The sequence below is a fragment of the Perissodus microlepis genome, chromosome 4, assembly GCF_051167445.1.
Source record: "Perissodus microlepis isolate ML-2025 ecotype Zambia chromosome 4, ASM5116744v1, whole genome shotgun sequence".
Taxonomy (NCBI): domain Eukaryota; kingdom Metazoa; phylum Chordata; class Actinopteri; order Cichliformes; family Cichlidae; genus Perissodus; species Perissodus microlepis.
The window spans coordinates 8,772,233-8,790,606 of NC_140464.1; the positions used below are offsets into that span (position 1 = coordinate 8,772,233).

Sequence of the window (18,374 nt, forward strand, 5' to 3'; positions counted from 1 at the left end):
TCATTCTCCAATTACCTTTTATATTTGACCTTATAGTGACTTTAGAGAGCTGATGATAGCCTAATGCTGGCTGAGGTTAAACAGTTCATCTGAATAAAACAACTCAATGTCAAAAGTGATAAACGATTAATATGACCAGTTCGTGGTGGACTTTCCAGATAATATGTGTGAGGGTTTTTTGGGGTGTTGTGATTCTCAATGGTTCTCAATGGTCACGATTAAAAAAAACTATTAAAATATTTTAAATATTTGTTTAAAATGCTCTTAATTAATCCATAATAGGGAAAAACTCTACTTCACTTTACATTTAGTCGTTACCCCAAGTAATATACATTACAACTCAGGTAACAGAAAGAGAACTTAGACTTACTTAATTAACGTGTATTTTTTTAATGTGCTCATGTGCAGCATTTTTGCAGGACAGGTACAGGAGCAGTTACACAAGAGTAACAGCAAAACTGCACAATTCACCACTAGATGTCAGATATGGCTCATACTTGGGTCGCTGCTTCTCACAGTACAGTGGGTCTGCTCACATTACAACACTTGAGCAGCAGTTTTGCTGGTTGCCATCCAACTATCTCCCACAATCTGTTCATTTTAACTCTGTTTTGCAGGTCTTTCGAAACATTTCATGTTGTCAAAAATGTTCAAAATTCTAAATTCTAAATGAATAAAAGAGGGAGCTTTCATTTTCTAAAATTAACCTGGCACACCTTAAACCATACACAAACAATTATTTATAATAAAGAATAAAGAAGGTATTTCCATAATCGTGTATACATTAGTCTCATGCTTTTTTCTCTTTTTCCCCATTCAACCTGAATCACAAAATATTCTCTGTCTTTAAAAATCACACACATGCAAAAACAAACTGACAGGTGGAGAACTATGATGGTCTTGTTTCTCACAAAGTCCTGGATTTTAAAATAACCTTTTGTGCTTTGGGATCACATTTTACTGTGGTCGGCACCCATTAGCACAATGTGTATTTTCCATAGGGGTGCCACTCCAGAATAAAAAGGACATGTGCTATAAGGGTACGAGCGCAAAGGCACGCTTTAGAATTTCTCACAAATACAATTACACTGTCGAGCCCATAGCCAAGGGCATATAAACACACATTTACGCATAAACAAGGGTCATGCCTAGATGTTTCCAAGAGATAATTTTGCTGACCTGTTACCATAGAATAACACTGTCATGAGGATGGATGGAAGGATCTGGAAAGGTTTCTATGGTAAGTGCTGTCTTTATTTATGTGTAGCTGATATGTTAACGCAAAACAGATGTAAATAATGCTGATGGTGTCTGGTTTTCAAATGTTTGCCAGAAACCTGATAATTCAGCAAGACAGTCAGACACTGATGAGACAGGTGTTTATTTTTATCCCAAACTATGGGAACCTGGTGTCCCTCCATACTGGTGGGTAAAGGGCCGTAAACAGAGCAATTAAAACAGCTTCCTTTCAGGTGTCCATACACTAGTATGACCTCCTGCTGGTGAGGGCCAATCCCAGCTAAAAGTGAGCCCAGCGGGGGATTTGCAAACTAGTACAGGGGTCCTGGAGGCTCTCCCCCAGTGTTAGCTCAAGACAGCTGCCACAACCTCTTTAACCACTCACACCAAAAGTGGATGCACCAGCTCAATTAACAAAACTAGAAGCAAAAGGAAGCACTCTTTGTCCAAAGTAACAGAGCCCATCATTTAGTCTTTGCAAAGCTCAAAAATTAGATGTTTTTTTTTTTTTGTTCTTGTTAAATCTGTGCAAGCACCTCAGTTCGAAGAAAAATTTGGTTTTTGAGAGGTTGTGTAGAGGCTATGCGTGCGTTCTGGGAGAATATAGTTGACTTGCAACTTGATTTTGCTAAGAAAAAAATCTGTCAAAGGGTCAGCAAAGAAAACTTGTTATTTTTGGCTTTATCTCTTTTCTAAGGATTAGAAAAAGTAAAGTAAAACAGTGATTAGTGAGCTCTAATGGTGCTGGTGAGTAGATGTGGCTGCTTTTGGACAGAATCTGACTAGTGCATTCCTCCATGTTTATAGTTTTAATGCTGTATAAGGAATAATGTGGTCATGGAATCATGAGAGTGGTATAGATTCTGTTGAAATTTCAACAAGCAAAATGTGTTACACAACCTGTGTTTGAAGTATTTGAAGTATTTATTCAGTATTTCAGTATTTATTTTTTCATGCAATCAATCACCAGCAACACTTCAGACACAGGCTGTGCAGTCCTGTCAAAGATTCAATGTCAGGGGTTTCCAGGTCAACCCAGCATGCACCGTGTACTATACTTAGCTAGGCTGATAGGACCCATGTAGAACCCTAAGCACTGTAGTTCCACACTTGATCAACATTTACATTACTCCTTTAAAATCCAATTCTCCTATTGTTTTGTTTTTTATATATATTTTCTATTTATAGGTCTTGTAACCTTTCTGTATTACTACAGTATCTGTATTGCTTAGCAAATACCGTATAAAAGACATAGCACTTGAAGATTAGAGTACATGTGGTTTATATTCTGTTTTAATGTACTTTTATTCCTTCACTTTGAAAGAAGAAAAGGACTGATGCCAAGGGACAACATCTGTTGCGCTCCGTGAACCGTTTTTGCACAAATAGTGACCTATATTTGTGAATGCACACACCTGCACATGTCTTCAAATTTGATTTAAAGACAGACGAGACAGGTTGGTATAAACACAATGACAAGTCCACAAAGACAACAGTACAGGCTCCTGCATTGGGTTTAAATACCATGAGCAGCTGTGGCCTGAGTTACATGGAGTCGAGACACTTTTGTTTCTGATGTTTGCTGCCAACACGGCACACACGCAGAAGTTCACATATAGGCACATGTATAGCCTCAATGAGTGATACACACTCCTTGGCTGTATTTCCCTCACGAAGCAAACAAGCCGCAGTATTTAGTCTGCCTCCCAGTTTGTTTGCCCACTGTCTTTTTTTCCTGTGTTGCACTGCCTCGGGCTTTGTTTAATCTGAAACTGTCTGTAGTAAATGACAGTTGCAGCTGGAAGGATGATGAGTGAGGATGAAAAGGGTTTATGCCAAGTCACAACGTGTAAAGGTGGTCAGGTTGGCTAATCAACAATGTTTCTGTGCTTGTTTTTAAAAAGTGGCAACTGAATGCTCCTCTCTTTGGCTAGAAAATACTCCAGTAATTGCAATAGCGCAATTGCTAATTCTCAAGGCCTGTTTTTCTTCAACGTTCTGCCGAACCCTCTCTACAATACACTTTGCTATGCATGCACACACTCTTTAAATATCTGACTAGACATGCAAAGTGTGTCCTTCCCTTCCACAGCTCAGCTCTGTAGAGCTGAGCTCCAGTAAAGTACCTTTGGCAGTGAGGTTACAGAACAACTTGTCCCCTCAATGCTGGGCCCCACTCCACTCACAGCTTCTAGGTGGGGTGGGGGCTAGGGCATCTGATGGGCAGCCAAAGCAAGGGAGGGCTATTTCTTGCAATGTAGTGTATAAAGTAGCCTATTTAATACTAAAACCTTAATCACTGGGGAAAAAGACTGAAATATCCTACCTCTTAGGATCATAGACTGCACTGCTTCCTGTTAAGAAACATCATTAGTTATGAGAGATCATTAGTTATGAATATAAATGGATGCTAATGATGAACTTGAGTGAACGAGCCTAGCCAGAGGCCAGGCCCATTGGGACTTTGTGGTATACAGTGTGTGTTTGTGGTAGGGGGAGGTGCAGAAATAAAATACAGCCCTGGTCCTCCTCACAGGGTTCACCCTCTCTACCCATGAATGTTGCTCTTGGAGGTCATGGCACCTAGCAACAGCTTGGCTCAAGCCCTGAAGGAAACACGAGACAACACATGGAGGGACGCCCGTGTGTTGTCTCAAGCACACACAGTTTATTTAGTAAGGCACAGTTCCTTAAATGCAAACAGATTAATCAAACTTTGTTACGATACAGCAGTGGGTTCAGGTAAGTGCAATATGTGGTGATGTGTGGGCTAATGCTGCCAGACTAAGGAAAGAAAGAACCAGTAGGCTGTTAATTAGCATCCCAACTAATGCAAACAAGTTGTAAACTCACGTATTTACCTTAAGGCCAGGTTAAATTTTTGTGTTTTACCCTCTTCTTTGTCCCTCTGCTTTAAACTGAAATATAGAAATGTCTCAAATCCCTTACCTTGTTCTTTTTCAGGTGAGCCTATGAATCGCAGACCTCCACTCTCTGTAGCATCATCGTATATTTGATTTCCTCCTAATAGAATTCAATACCCATTTATTGAAACTTTTAGCTTCTGAGAGATCCTGTTTACAGAAGTGTGGAAAATCCCAAAATCACAGGTGTGTGTAATTATTTTCTTCTGCAAAAACATCCAGATACATACTGACAAACAGGACCAAAGGAATTGAAGTTTACTCAGTTGCTCTGTGAAGGACCACTGCTCAGACTGAGGGAAAGCAGTGGGCACTTTTTCCATATTCAGTAATTATACTGCTTGTACTTGTAAGAGCTGCTCTCAATGCTGATCTCTAAACACAGGAAGCAAGAGCAAGCCCTTGCACAGATGCACAGGACTGGACTCTTTTACAAACAGCAGATTGTTTCCAGTGATTCTGCAAATCCTGATGACACGTCTATGGTGACTACCAACCAACCCATTCTTAAAATGCAGAGTAATTTTTGCATTATTTCCATCAAATAAGTGTTAGAATATGCATACATGTGCCTCTGTGCCAAAGCACGTCTTTTTTGCAAATGTATATGCTTAAGAACAGAAATTCAAGTTTGCACAGACACCACTAATGCAACGCAGGTTCAGATTTTGGCAATGTGTCATCTATTCTGCATTCAGCATACTTTCACACAGTCGGCATCCAAAAATAGCTGAAGGACTCTGGTTCTCTGCCCAGCCTTCCTAACTGTCAATATGTTATCTTCTCCCTCACTCTAACACTCACAGTGTTTAACCTACTGTATCATTGACTTCCAGACACCAAAAGTTTATAATAAATTATTTCAATTTGGATAGTCCCGAGTACGGGATGATAAAGGTTTTAGAAAAACTATGGAAAAAAATAGAGGACCGAGGGAGAGCGTGATTGTCCTGTACGATTAAATTGTAAACAGCAAGTAAGAAGATATGTTCAGCACAACTATTTGAGGAGTCTTATTGGGTTTTTTTTTTTTTTACCTCTTCTTTGATGTAAAAATACCAGATACTATGAGGGCATATCTCTGCTTGTTTGTATTGTCAGATGTTGTGTCTATTCTTCAGTTGCCCTGGCTGTTTATCTACTCCAGTTGACTATTGATTTTTATCAGTCTCCCATCTTTCTCTATGCCTCTTTGATTCCAGTACATCCCCTCCTGATTTGTTTTTTGATGACAGTTAGTGATAACCACATTTCTGCTATCACGTCTGCTCCTATTTACATTTTCACCAAAGCGGAGGAATGCATGCTTTTCAAATATAATTACTAAGTACAGTAAAGTCTGAAGAATTTAAACAGTGAATCAGCAATGTTACAGTTAAAAGCATTCATTTATCTGCTGGAATGAATAATGGTGTCAATATATCTAAATACCTAGATTGAAATCTTTCTAACATCTAGTTGACAGAAGCTGCTGTATAAAAAAGACCATAAAAATCACTTTAATAGACTGTGATGTTTCTTGCACATTTTCCGTACTTGGTACTTGCGACACATGCTTCAGGTATAGAATATCACCCTGTCTCTTAAAACACGAGAATCATTGTTGCGAAACTATATCCATCCATTGCACAAGTTTTGCTGTCAGTTAATGCATTGACAGGTTGAACCGGTGCACAGTAATCTTGAGTGCTGAGGGTCACTGTAACGAAGCCAGGAAAGAAAGGGAAACGGGGAGGGGTTAACTGGGGCGAGAGGGTCAGAAGTTGAAGCCAGGAATGTTTTCTCTAGCCTTGCCTGTCACTGATACGATCGTGTACACCATGCAGTCCCCAGGAACAGATGTACCCACAGCCAGGGTTAGAAACACTTCCTTACCTGTGGCATCCATAACACTGTTAAACACTATCTCTGAAGTACTGTAGAACAGGAAAGGGTAAGAAGATACTTGACATGGCATGGGTGTGAGCCCAGGTGTGCACCTAAGAATCCCACTGTCTCTCTTGTTTAATGTTTGATGCATAATTTGGTTAACAAATCTTTTAACAAGGCCCCCTGTGACTGGATGTTCTGCAGTTAAAACCAGATCAGGTATGCCAGGTATTCTAGTGACTTTATTATTCATTTTTGAGTTCTCGTCCATCTATATTTTCACTCATTTTTTTGTACACAAACAACTTTTCTGTCACAAGTAATCTCATGCACTGCTGGATATTTCACAGTTTGAAGTTGAGGTCAACCGGCCCAGGGCTTTACAGAAGCCTATCCCATTACATGGGCTAACAGCCATCAAACAGCAGTCCTCTGTCCTCTAACCTGCAGCCTAAACTTTTGGTCACCCTAAGCACACAGGACTGGTGTCAAAGGGGTTGGTGCCACAGCAGGATGAGGGTTAAGTTCAATGCTGAATACAGCAGGGAGGAAATCCTGTCTGAGTCACGAGTCAGGGCCACAGAGGGTCCGTTCCAATCCTAAATCCTTACGTGGGGGCTGTCACATAAATTTTGACCTTGGACCTGACTTTTGAACAGAAGGTGCAATTTACCAGATGCGGAGTAGCTTTCATATACAGATATAGAGCTTCTTACTGTTTGCTCTGTGTGCCTAGAGACCCCTTTGAATGTTCAAATTAAACCTCAAAAGCAGAAAGCTCTTGAAACATATCAAACGATTTTATCAATCATTACACAGAGAAGAAAAAAACAAAAAAAAAAAACATAACAACCACCCAAATGTGAATCATGCAGGGAGCTTTTTGGCAGGCCAGACTTCACATCTCTTTCTGTTGACAATCAATTTGTTTCACCAACATATGAGTCTGGCTGTGATGCGGGCAGCAGTGAAACAGGATCCTGCAGGCAGACACTCAAAGGGGAAAGAGTGAGAGACAGAGAGAAGGAAAGAAAAGAGGGAGAGGCAGAAAGAGAAGGGAACAGCACTCTGCTCTGCTCTGTCTCTTGATGTGTGTGATTTGTGTCTACTCTACGTCTCAGTTGGAAACCCCATATGCCAATTTCAACAAATGGTGTTGTGAGAAGTTGGAGGCAGGAAGTGTGTGTGTGTGTGTATCTTGGGGATGGGGGTAGTGATTATGGGGGTGGGGTTGAAGGGTGGAGGACTGAAAAGAAAAGAATGAGGAGAAAAGAGAAATGTCCCTTCATGTTACCTGCAAGAAATCCAAATTCACACAGTGCTTTAAAAGCAACATCACATTTTACTTGTTGTTACAGAGACACAAGGAAATACTGCAGCTCCACTACATCTAGCAGCTGCATTCCATCACATTTTCAGATTTCAATGACTACCCTGTTACTCCAGGTTCACACTTTCCTCTCCTCTGCCATCTTGAGGCCAGCCAGCTTGGCGTCCGTTCAAACTGGGAGCCCTACCGAATCATCTGCCCTACTCCTGATCTGGTTCCTCAACCTGACACACTGTATCAGGTTATCTTGTGTATATCCAAGTATGCGTGCGTGAGTGTGTGAGTGCATATATGCATACGTGCTAATAGAGAATCGTGTGTCGTCTCTTGGAAGGGGGAAAAGAGAGGAGGAGGAGGTGGATGAAAGACTGGGATAAAGTTTGTATGACACAGAATAGAAATTTTCAGATTGCTGCTTTTGTACCAAATTAAAAAAAAAAAAAAAAACCTAATTGCAGATCATATTTGGGTTAAGTTTTTTAGTGATATTTGAAAAAAAAATTATGCTGTAATACTTTTAGTCTTTCTTTTCTACTTCAGCTCTTTCAGAAACCATACACGGAGGGAGGGTTTTTCTCTTTTTTCACTTTACTAGCGTGGGCTGAGAGAGAGGGCTCTAAAAATAAAACATATGTTCCTCCAGGTCTGTGGGAGCAGAGGCCCCCAAGCGTATTGTTTTGGGATATGGGGGAGGACAGGGAGGATCTGGCCTTGAGAGCGATACTAAAAGAAAAGCTATGGGTTTCAGGAAAAGAAACATTCTCTTCTGTGTACTAATATATGCCATCTTTTTTTGCAGTTTGTCAAAACAAAACTTAAAATGAAACCAGTTTTCTTCCTTTCCTCTTTCCTTTTTGACAGTGGGAGATTGGGTAAAGAGGTGGCTAGGCTTACGGTCCATAATGCTAAGGTGAAAATGTGACCCCATAAGCCTTCTTATTGAGTTTTCAAAGCCCCAAGGGAGAATGCAGAGTGCAGAGGTTAAAAGTATCTGAACTAGTGATGTTCCTTTGTGCTCACAGTGCAAAAATGACCCTTAGTTCGTATGTACTGCATTTGAGAACTGAATTAAAGAAGTATACCTATTGAGCCGATGTGGGTGAACCAGCTGCTGGGAGCTCTACTTGGTGAGGAATGAGTTAAAGCCAAAAGTGTGTGGGGGAAGTCTACACTGAGCAGCAAAGGGGAAATGAAGGCATATTAACGGAGAAATAGCCATGAGTGCTGAGGGGGCTGGATCTGTCACGTGTCTAGTTTTAGCACCAGTGCTCCTGCCTCCTACTGCTGCAGTTTTGTGGATTTTAGTAAAGTATAGTATAGAGAGCAAAGTAAAGAGAGTGTGAAAGATTCCTAATTATACAAACATGACACTGACATAATGTAGCGTAACACTAGCAAGTCTGTGAAGAATTTTGTCATGATTTTAGCATATTACTATTTTGTAAAATGTCATCTTAAAATACACTTAACGGTCATTTAGAAGTGTATTATTACGATACTTATGATTTTGTGTCCTTATTCAATATATTCACAGACTAAACTGGCTGCTGAGACATAATGAGTGTCTGTATAAATACTACAAATACTACATCAGAGAGATTTATGAGCGGTTAAAGACACTATCCATACAAATGAGCACTAGAGACAGTCAATATTAGAATATTATAATACATCATGTTGATTCTGGATGATTTGATTTCTGTCATCTACCACAGGACATGTGACGCTGTGGATGATGTTTGCTTTGAGAGGCGTGCACCGTGGGCGTGGTATCCCGGGGAGTGTCTGTGCCCAGCCAATAGCGCAGTAGAGCTGAAGTCGATGGGCGTGGTCTAATTTCCCACACGGTCCTGTCCAAGCAGCAGCACGCTTTTGTTCAAACTCGGGACTCAGACATCGCTGAGGTACACTTCCAGGTTACTCGCTAAATGTGAGCAAACAATGCTGATCTCAATAGCGGTGCTCCTGCCAGGGTTACTCACACTGGTGTTTTTCACTTAAAGTACCAGGTTGGGATACTAACTTAGAGTTTTGTTGCGCCTCGGTTTTGTGAAGTCTAAAGCAGGGTATTGCGAATGAAGCAGCTGGAGCTCTGAAAGCGGTGGAGGATTTTCCTTTAACCACATCTTTGTGTTGGAGAACGATTGCCGTCATGTACACTTACTAGACATTTAATGTTCCTTTACATAAAGGAAGAAAATAAGCTTATGCTTTCCATCACCCTCCTCGCTGGACATCTATGGAGAGGATTTTCTGTATGCGCTCACGCAGCTTTTGGAGTTACTTACGGTCGAGACGACACCGTGAATGTTAAATTTACCGACCTGGATAGAAGAAGACGACACACTTAACCTGATTTGAATGCCTTTGCAAGGAGTTTGCTGGTTTCTGTGCTGCAGGCAGGGCTTCAGTTTGCTCGGACGGGACTATGGGGAGAAAGAGGAGGAAGAATCTTTTGAATTGCGCAACAAGGAGGACTTGACTCCCAATGGACGGGTAAAAACTTACCACCTGCACTAGAACAGCTTCAGAGCACCAATAAATTAATAGCATGTTTTTAATGAATGCCCACACTACATTTAAAATATCAGTATTTGTTTTAAAAACTGCTCAGTTCATCCTACACTGGAAATTCAACGAAAAGAATGTTAGTTCAGTGTTTGAAAATGATTTCACTTGGAAAACTACTGTCCTGTGCACAAGTCTTGAGTCACCCTTTACTTTAGCGTAGGTGCAACGGTTCATTTGTACAAACATATACATGCAGTATACAAGGCAGAGACAGACTGTTTAAATATAACAAGCTTAAAAGTCAATATTTGGTATGATAAATTTCCTTCTTTAAAGCAGTCTGAACACTCTCAGCCAAGCTTTCTTGTAATTTCTTGAAGTAGTTCTCAGGAATAGTTCTCTTCTTCTTAAAGGTATTTGGCTTTGTTCTCTGTCAAGATGATCCCACACCACTAATGTTGAGGTCTGGGCTCTGGGGAGGCCAATCCAAGGCAGACTGTGTTCCGTATATGCTTTACCTGCATTGGTCGTGTGTTTGAGATAATCCTCATGCTGAGAAATGAGGTCAGTTGCCAAGTAAACACTTTCCTGATGGTATTACATGGTGGAACAAAAAATGTTCATACTTTTCTGTAGTTGTGAGTCCATCAGTTTTGATAAGAGCCACAAACCATGACAGAGCCTCCACCGTGCTTTGCTTTAGGCATTCACTGTACCTCTCTCCTGGCCTTTTCCATATGTGCTGATGAACCCAACATTTCAAATTAAGATTCATCACTCCATGAGACCTGTTTGAGTCTAGTTTTTGTCATTTGGCCTTTTGTCCTGCTTTCCTTTTGCTAAAATGGCTTCATGGCAGCTGCCCTTCCTCTGAAATCATTTCCGAAGTTTGGTGAACAGTAGATCAATCAACCAAGGGTCCTGATGCTTTTCTCTGGTCCTGTCAGATCTTTGTTGTTTTTTTAGGGTTTCTTTAGGCTTTTGGCCTCTACTTGTCAAGTTTTTCTTGCGTGCTGTACAGGAAATACAGAATGCCATTCCCATTTTGGCTAACAGCCCTTTGGGAATCACCTTGTTGGTGCAAAAATACTTTTTATGCCTGTCAAATGGGCATCTTTGGCTGAAAATGAGCACATACAAGGACTGGACTGAAAATGACTGAAAAAGCAGCCAATGTCCAAATAAAAGTTTGAAAGACATTAAGACCTATTACCAAAGACCACTTAAAAATTACCAAGAGGGTCTGGCTTCTTGTGAGCAAAATATGAATAAATTAGACTTTTGCACAGTACTGTACATATAGGTTGGAAATTCAGGGTATGATAAAGAATTTATCATGCTCCCGTTTATGGCATTATGTCCAGTGAAGTGGTGAGCTACAGTGTTCACGTGCGAGTTTAGATACATGTTCACTGTTAACCTTGTTGTCTGTTCAGTACAAGCCTCTAAAACTGATGCATGACACAGAATCTACTGATCCTTAGTTTAACGTTTAGGTTTGTGTGGTCTTTGAGGCCTGGGCAACATTGAGCAATCCCACATGCACACACTCTCTGATGTAACTTGTCGAACTCGGTGTTGAACTGATCCTGTGTATTTGGCCTCCCATTTGCTCAGTGGCAAATAAGACTGTGGCCTTGTATTCTCTGTAATGTTAGTCATCTGATCAGCCACAGAGAGTTCAGCATTGTCCACCCACTTGTAAGGGGGCATTGTTGCCTTGCATTAAGGTAGGCTCTTTCTGTACAACCCCACATGCAGCTCTTAATGTAAAGTGTCCCAGGAAAAAAAATGCTCTCAAATATTTGTTAGGATTTTCTGCCTTTCCAAACACCAGCTCTTTTTTTTTTAAATCATATTTTTAGACTTTGACTTCAGTGCACACTAAATAACATTATGTGCTGGTTGAAATTATAGGCACAGCTATTTTGTGCTTCTGAGATAAACTTTACACCAACACTAAGCCTTTGCAGATGAAAGTAATACCACCTGGAGCCATTACTTGCAAATCCTGCTTATCTGTTTATTGCCCCCTTTGTGTTTTTGTAGCCAGCCAGTTATACACTACAGCAATTTGCATGTAAACGATGGAAACAGATAAGTTTTACACAGTTATTGGCTCAACAGAAATCTAACAGTTCCAAAAACCACCAGATAAGAGCAACATCTGTTACTCAGCATTATCCGAAGAGGTGTTGGTGTGTAGCACACACTATCTTGGTCATAATCTACCATCTGTTCTACCATTGGTGGTCAGAGGAACCCAACGGTGCTTCATATTTGCAATCAATACAAGATCACAGTTACATGTCCCAGTGGAGATGGCTGATGGCCTTCTAAAGTGAGACACCGAGATCCTTTTTCCTCTAACTTTCCCGGATTCCCTCATTAAAATGCAACCTTGTGCATCCATGTGCATAATTGTGCTCCTCTGGTGGCTTTGGTTTAATGTTTATTGAATTATAGCTTTTTCAGAGAAGCTTGATTGAGACTTGAATCCTGGCTTTTTAAAAAATATAAAGATAACCAGAGTGCCATTATTGACTGAACAAAAAGGAACCAAGTGAAGTCGTTGAATCTAGTTTTTATTATAAGAATCCAATATGACTTATATAAGCTGATACATAACTGATAGTAACAGGGAACAGCAAAATTATGATTACAACTAAGTTGTTGCATTTTTGTTTTTGAGAGTTGAACCAAGCCTACTGAACTCCTATAGTAATCAGAGAAGATAAAGGGCTTATTTAATGGCATATAGACTAACAGTCTTGTTCAAATGATGAGCTGAATACAAGACTATCCCAATAATGAAATGATACAGTGACATTTTAAAAGGTCAGCTCAAATTTGCAATCTATGCAAGGATAATTGTTTAAAAACAGCTTTTATTATTTCTGGCAGTTTAAAACTCACCACTCTTAAGCTCATAATGCTGCTTTGTCTTTAGAGCTACTGTATCCCCAACATTGATGTTACATCACCAATTAGAGTCTTGGCTCTATTGATTTCTGCTCATAAATATTTATGAATATGAAAGGCATGACCTAAGTCATAAAGTATTTGCCTGTCTGTATTAATCTGAGTGATGTATTTTCTTTTGAGGGGCATTTTGTCTTAATCTGTCATGTGGTTAGGCATGTTCAGCTTATCACATTACTTGTAAATGGAAGGAATCAAATAATTGACTGTTGTAATTCACAGTAACAATTGGCAGTAAAGCATTATTTTGGTCTTAGAGATCCTTCGCCTAATAATAAATCCCCCTCATGCGATGGAGTTATTTATTGACGCTTCCAGGCGCTTGATGCATTTCAGCAAATCATGTTACCTCTTATTTTGTGCCACTCTGATTGTGACAGTTGTAATTCTGTTATCAATATCTTAAGCTGAGCCAATAATTAGGAACACAGCTGAAACTACTCCAATCTCACATCAGCTGGTCAATCTTAACTGTGTTACAGTCCCCAGAGTAGATCCAGTTGATACTGTTTGGTTTTCCATAATTTCTACCAAGGGGGTGAGGTCAGTTGAAGGGTTGGTCTATAATGATTTCTAGGAAAGCCATCTGGGCTGTGTTCGATTATTAACCATCATTAACCATCCTCAAGACATTCAAAATCACGAGCTCCTGCATTGTTTTACAACATGCTGCCAGAAGACGCCATGATGTGTAGAAACTGAAGTACCAAAGCCATAGATGACACACTCTTCCTTGCCAGGACTTTTCTTACTGACGTTGGGATCATGAGTCAGTGCCGATGCTTATGTAGGCTTGGCCCTTGAGAGCACAGGGCTATGCCAAAACCTTTTCTCTTCATGTTTACAGTTGCCATTCAAAGAAACTACTCTTTAACAGCTGCCCAAACAGTCACACCAGGCTGAATGCCTCCAGTGTAGGAATACTTGGGCACTAATTTTAGGGCAGGATATCCGTCATTCTCTTTTCTTTCCATGTTTCCACTAAAACCATTATTCAGTATTTATGTAATATGTATGCAGTTTTACCAATAAACTACCACCACAGAGGTTTAGGCCCAGGCAGTTGTAAGTGTGGACTGGAGTACCGCAGTGCATCCTGTTGCTCGGAACAAACAGACACAGTCCTGCTTTGCTGAGAGCAGGTCCTATTAGCCATCCCTGCTGCCCTCTGCTTTCAGAGGTGTCACGGTACGCTGGTTTATATTTGGTTTCCGCTGCGTCTCTGCCTCACCACCTCGAGGCCACACATCTGGTCTTCAGGCCGACACTGGCTGAGCCCAAGCATTTTCTCATGGTTACTCAGCCTCCCAGGAGAGCTGAAGGGAGAGAGAAAGAGAAGGAGAGAATAAACTGGGAAAAGCGAGAGCGGAAGTCAGCCACGGAATGAACACATCACGGCATCTTTCCCTATTTCTCTTCAAGCTCTGCTCTAGTCTGGAATGATTCATACCCTGCCGTCCACAAAGAGAGATCTTTTGCCAGGGCTCTACATCGCACGCTATCCTTGTTCCTCACCCCACAGCCCATTAACTCTATTGGAAAGCATTTTTTTCAGTAAATTGTAAAGACTTGTGGGCAGTGACTCAGACTATTTTGACTGTGCCTACCTGTCTTATTAGTTTACTGATTGTTTGATTAGTTGATATTATTAAATTATTGCTTTTATGTCACTGATTTTTATTAAGGGTTTCCTGTCATTGATGTCTGTCTAGATTTTTTTTATTAGGCCTGTTGGCTTGGCTAAATGATTTACCATACACACACTGTCTGTTCATTTGTTCACATCAGTCTGGTTTGACATTTACAGTACTTCCCTCTGAGTTAAACATTAATGAGATCTCATTATCCAAACTGTAATCTTTTCCTTATTTGCATATGGGTCCGTCTGCCTTAAAAATATAACATAGATTCCAAGCTAGCCTATAAATTTGCAGTTCATGTTTTCTTTGTTATTTTTGAACCATCTAAAAAGAAGCCTAGACTGTTTTGTGGGGCAATGGTTAAACTTAGGATAGTTTGCCCTGTAGTAAAGTGTGGTGTGTGAACTGTGAGGAGCCCAGAACTGACCTGGATAGTGTTTCAGGTAGGCCAACACCCCTGAGTTGGGTCAGGGCAGCCACAGGAGCTGGCTCAAGGCTGTGGTTCACAGAGACAACAAGTCAGGCCACAGGGACACACAGTGCTGCTCTGCACACCAGGGAATCTGTCCAAATTGCACACAGGCAAGCTGTCTGATGGGGTTTTCCAAGGTCAGGTTGGGAATCTAGGGGCCGGAGCACTGTGAAAGGAAACATCCTCTTCCATCTTCTGCTTCACAGGGGAGTCCTGGAATGAAAAGTTCATTGTTTCACCCATGAAATTTGATTTTACATGTCTGCCAGGGGTAGGCTCATTTTAGTCAGTAGAGGAACTAATTCCAAGTTCCACACAAAACTAATGTCCAAGAAGGTGTTTATGTGATTTTTAAATGAATAGCTGGCTTGCAGTTTAATATCCATCCTTCTATCCATTCTCTTCTGTTTTTCCTTATCGAGGCTATCAGCCTATCCCAGTTTCAGTTTAATATTTAAGTAAATAATCTGTTCATCAGATGATTATTAGGGCACAATAAATTTTACTAGGTAAAGTGCAGTTAATCAGGAAAACCTTGGGTCTTATTTAAGGCTTCTCATCTCTATCATAATCACTGCTATTGTTTGATTTTGTTTTCTGTCAATAGCATAACCGTAAAGACTTTATCTTTACACTTATGTGTTTATCTTTAGTGTAAAGATTCTCAATGCAAGCTGTTATAATTAAGGCTAAAGGGTCTCTTTGTCTTTCTTGCTTTTTTTCCCCTCAAACTCTCACAACTTATAGCAATCAACTCACAGATAGAAAGGATAAATACAATTGTTCTGGCTGTCCATGCATTCTCAAAAACTGATGTTATTTTTAGGTTAATCTTCTTAGAGAAACGAATGGAGAGAAAAAAAATCACTTTGGGTTGCGAATGTTGGGGTGCACTCAGCTTAAGCATGAAAAATTCCTCTGTTCCCATCACTTATATTAAATTAGCCTGTTTTGCATGCCATATTTCTCCCATCAAGTTTACTCCTTGCAAGTAAAAGCCAAGCATTACAGGAATAGTGCAGCTATGTGCTGAGGCTTGCCAGGAACAACTGCATGCCCTATTGTAACATGGCTCCTGAAGGCAAAGCATTGAAGGATCACTTCAAACTGTGGCCTATTTCTGAAGCTAAAGCAATGTCTGTGGTGCATGATTGTCGATTTACCCTTTTCTCTCTTTTCTGTTGACAGACTCCAGCTGAGGTGATTGTTTCTCAGCCATCTTGCACAGCCAATGGAACAAATGGGTAAGGAGCTACAGAAGCCAATTTCACACTTGAACTTTGGTCAATTTTGGGAGATTTGGATCTGGACATTGTCCACCATTGTCTGATTTTTGTCCTTTTTCACATGTAGCCAATAGCAAGAGATTGTACATGTCAGCTGCATTATCTGTAGTGGAAATGGTCCATTTCCAATACAGCGTATATAGCTTCTGGGAAGAGCATGCCGGAGACGGGGCATGTGACACCCAATCTCTCACTATGAATTCTCCAGGAAATTATATGCTCTATTATCACATGGGTTTGACTGGGCATTACATAGAACTGGCAAGGTAAAGTCCATTTTATGTCCAATTCGATTTGTTCCCCCATTCAGCTCGACTTGGTTGCAGGCTACAGTGCAAACAACAAGGGAAGTAGTAGTTCCGTCTTTTACATGTATACTTCCTCTGAGCGCCGGGGATTTCTGTATATATCCGCAGGCGCATGTGTTAATACTTGATTTCTTTCAGTTCCTCTTCAGTATCTCATGGTGTTCTCATGTGTGCTTGCAAGTGGTACAGAGTCATATACATACTGACAGATGATCTAATATTTGGGATATGTGGTGATATTTGATTTCTTTTAGGTGAAATTAGTTTTCAGTCTTTCAAACTGGTTGAGCTTTACCATTAAGAAGTTAACCTGGCTGTTATTTGAAGTTTTATTTGCCAATAATTTTCCATTTGAAAATTTAAAAGATGTCTGATGGAGGTTTTTGACATGTTTAAATTTCCAAACAATTGATTTTCATAGATAAATCGGGTGCATTCAAATAATGGCAACATTAAGGAAAACCATACATTTATTACACCCCCAACCTCCTGAGGCATTAATAGGTTGAATTTGTCTTATTTAAATTTCGGATATCTAGGTCATAGAGTCTCCTTTGCTATTGTAGTGTGCGCTGTCATTCGGCTAAGATATAAAGAGGTGTCTAAGGCCCTCAGAGGGAAAAAAAGAGATTATGGCTGCCTATGAACCCAGCATTATTCGTTGTATCATAAGAGAAAAATGGGCTGAATTTTAAACAACTTGCAATTAGTCAAGAACAGACTTCACCAGATAATTAGCTGAAGAATAGACTATTTGTTGCAAACACATATACTATTGATGTCAAAGTAAATGTTTTTACAATTAGACAAATATAGAACATATTGGACCTCTGTTGAAGACGTGTCTTTTCTGAATAGGCAAAACCTACAGTTTGTTAATGATTATGTTCTGAAGACCAGGCCTTTTGCACAGACAAATCAAAGATTGGGTTGCTTGGCCACAGTGATGCTGGTTGATGCGCTATGTTTGGACCTGGGCAGCCTGCATTCAGTAATTATGAACTATGACTCCTGCATCATATCAAAGGGTACTTGAAGATAATGTGTGGCCAGCAGTCTTAAACAGATAAAACTTTAACTGGACCTTTCAACAGGTTTTCATCCTCCCTGCAAATCCACTGAAGAATGGCTCAATAAGCCCATTCAAATTCCTGATTGGAATCCCCTTCAGATCTTGTGTGGGGTTTTGAGTAGAAAAAAACAGTGCTAAGGATCGTACCACTGAATGAAGCACAGTCAAGATTTTTAGCAAGCCTACACCAGAGTGAGTCATTATGAAAAATGCATACAAGAAGCTAATTATTTCTGCTAAAGGGAGCAATACTAGTTTCTGTGGCTTCCTGTATTTACTTTTTCCACAAAAGACAAGTAATTATTTTTCAGTTGGATTGAATTGATCTTATTTAAAGATATTGCTTCAAAAGGGATGAGATGTTTGCTTATCTGCATATGTGAATGGCAGAAGATTTCCTTGGGATGCACTTACTTTTATTACATGGTTATATGTTAATCTTCATCTTAGATGACTTTAACCAATCACCCTTTCAATATCAGGGCATCTTACTGTAAATGAGATTCAAATGGCCATGTGGATTACATGTTAATGCAAATGAGAGTCAAAAGTGATTCACGGAGGGCTTGATCCAGACTATTAGTGCATGGCTGTGATCTCAGACAGTGATGTAGCCAGGCTGTGCTTCTCTCTATCTCTGGCATCGTGCCCTTATCACCACCCCGTTCTCCCTTCCACAATCGTAACTGTACATCTGCCGACTCACAGGCAATGAATCACAAAGCTTGACTTGTAGGCCTA

General features: G+C 40.3%; 1 protein-coding gene across 1 annotated transcript in view; it reads left to right on the forward strand.

The window, feature by feature from the left end:
* The first annotated feature begins 9,225 nt into the window (after nucleotides 1-9,225).
* plekhh3 (pleckstrin homology, MyTH4 and FERM domain containing H3) overlaps nucleotides 9,226-18,374 on the forward strand; it is a 36,561-nt gene continuing 27,412 nt past the window's right edge. The window contains exons 1-2 of the mRNA XM_084925453.1: nucleotides 9,226-9,858; nucleotides 16,156-16,211. Of these exons, the coding sequence (XP_084781579.1) occupies nucleotides 9,724-9,858; nucleotides 16,156-16,211 (191 nt within the window). The 5' untranslated portion in view covers nucleotides 9,226-9,723. The remainder of the gene's footprint in view (nucleotides 9,859-16,155; nucleotides 16,212-18,374) is intronic.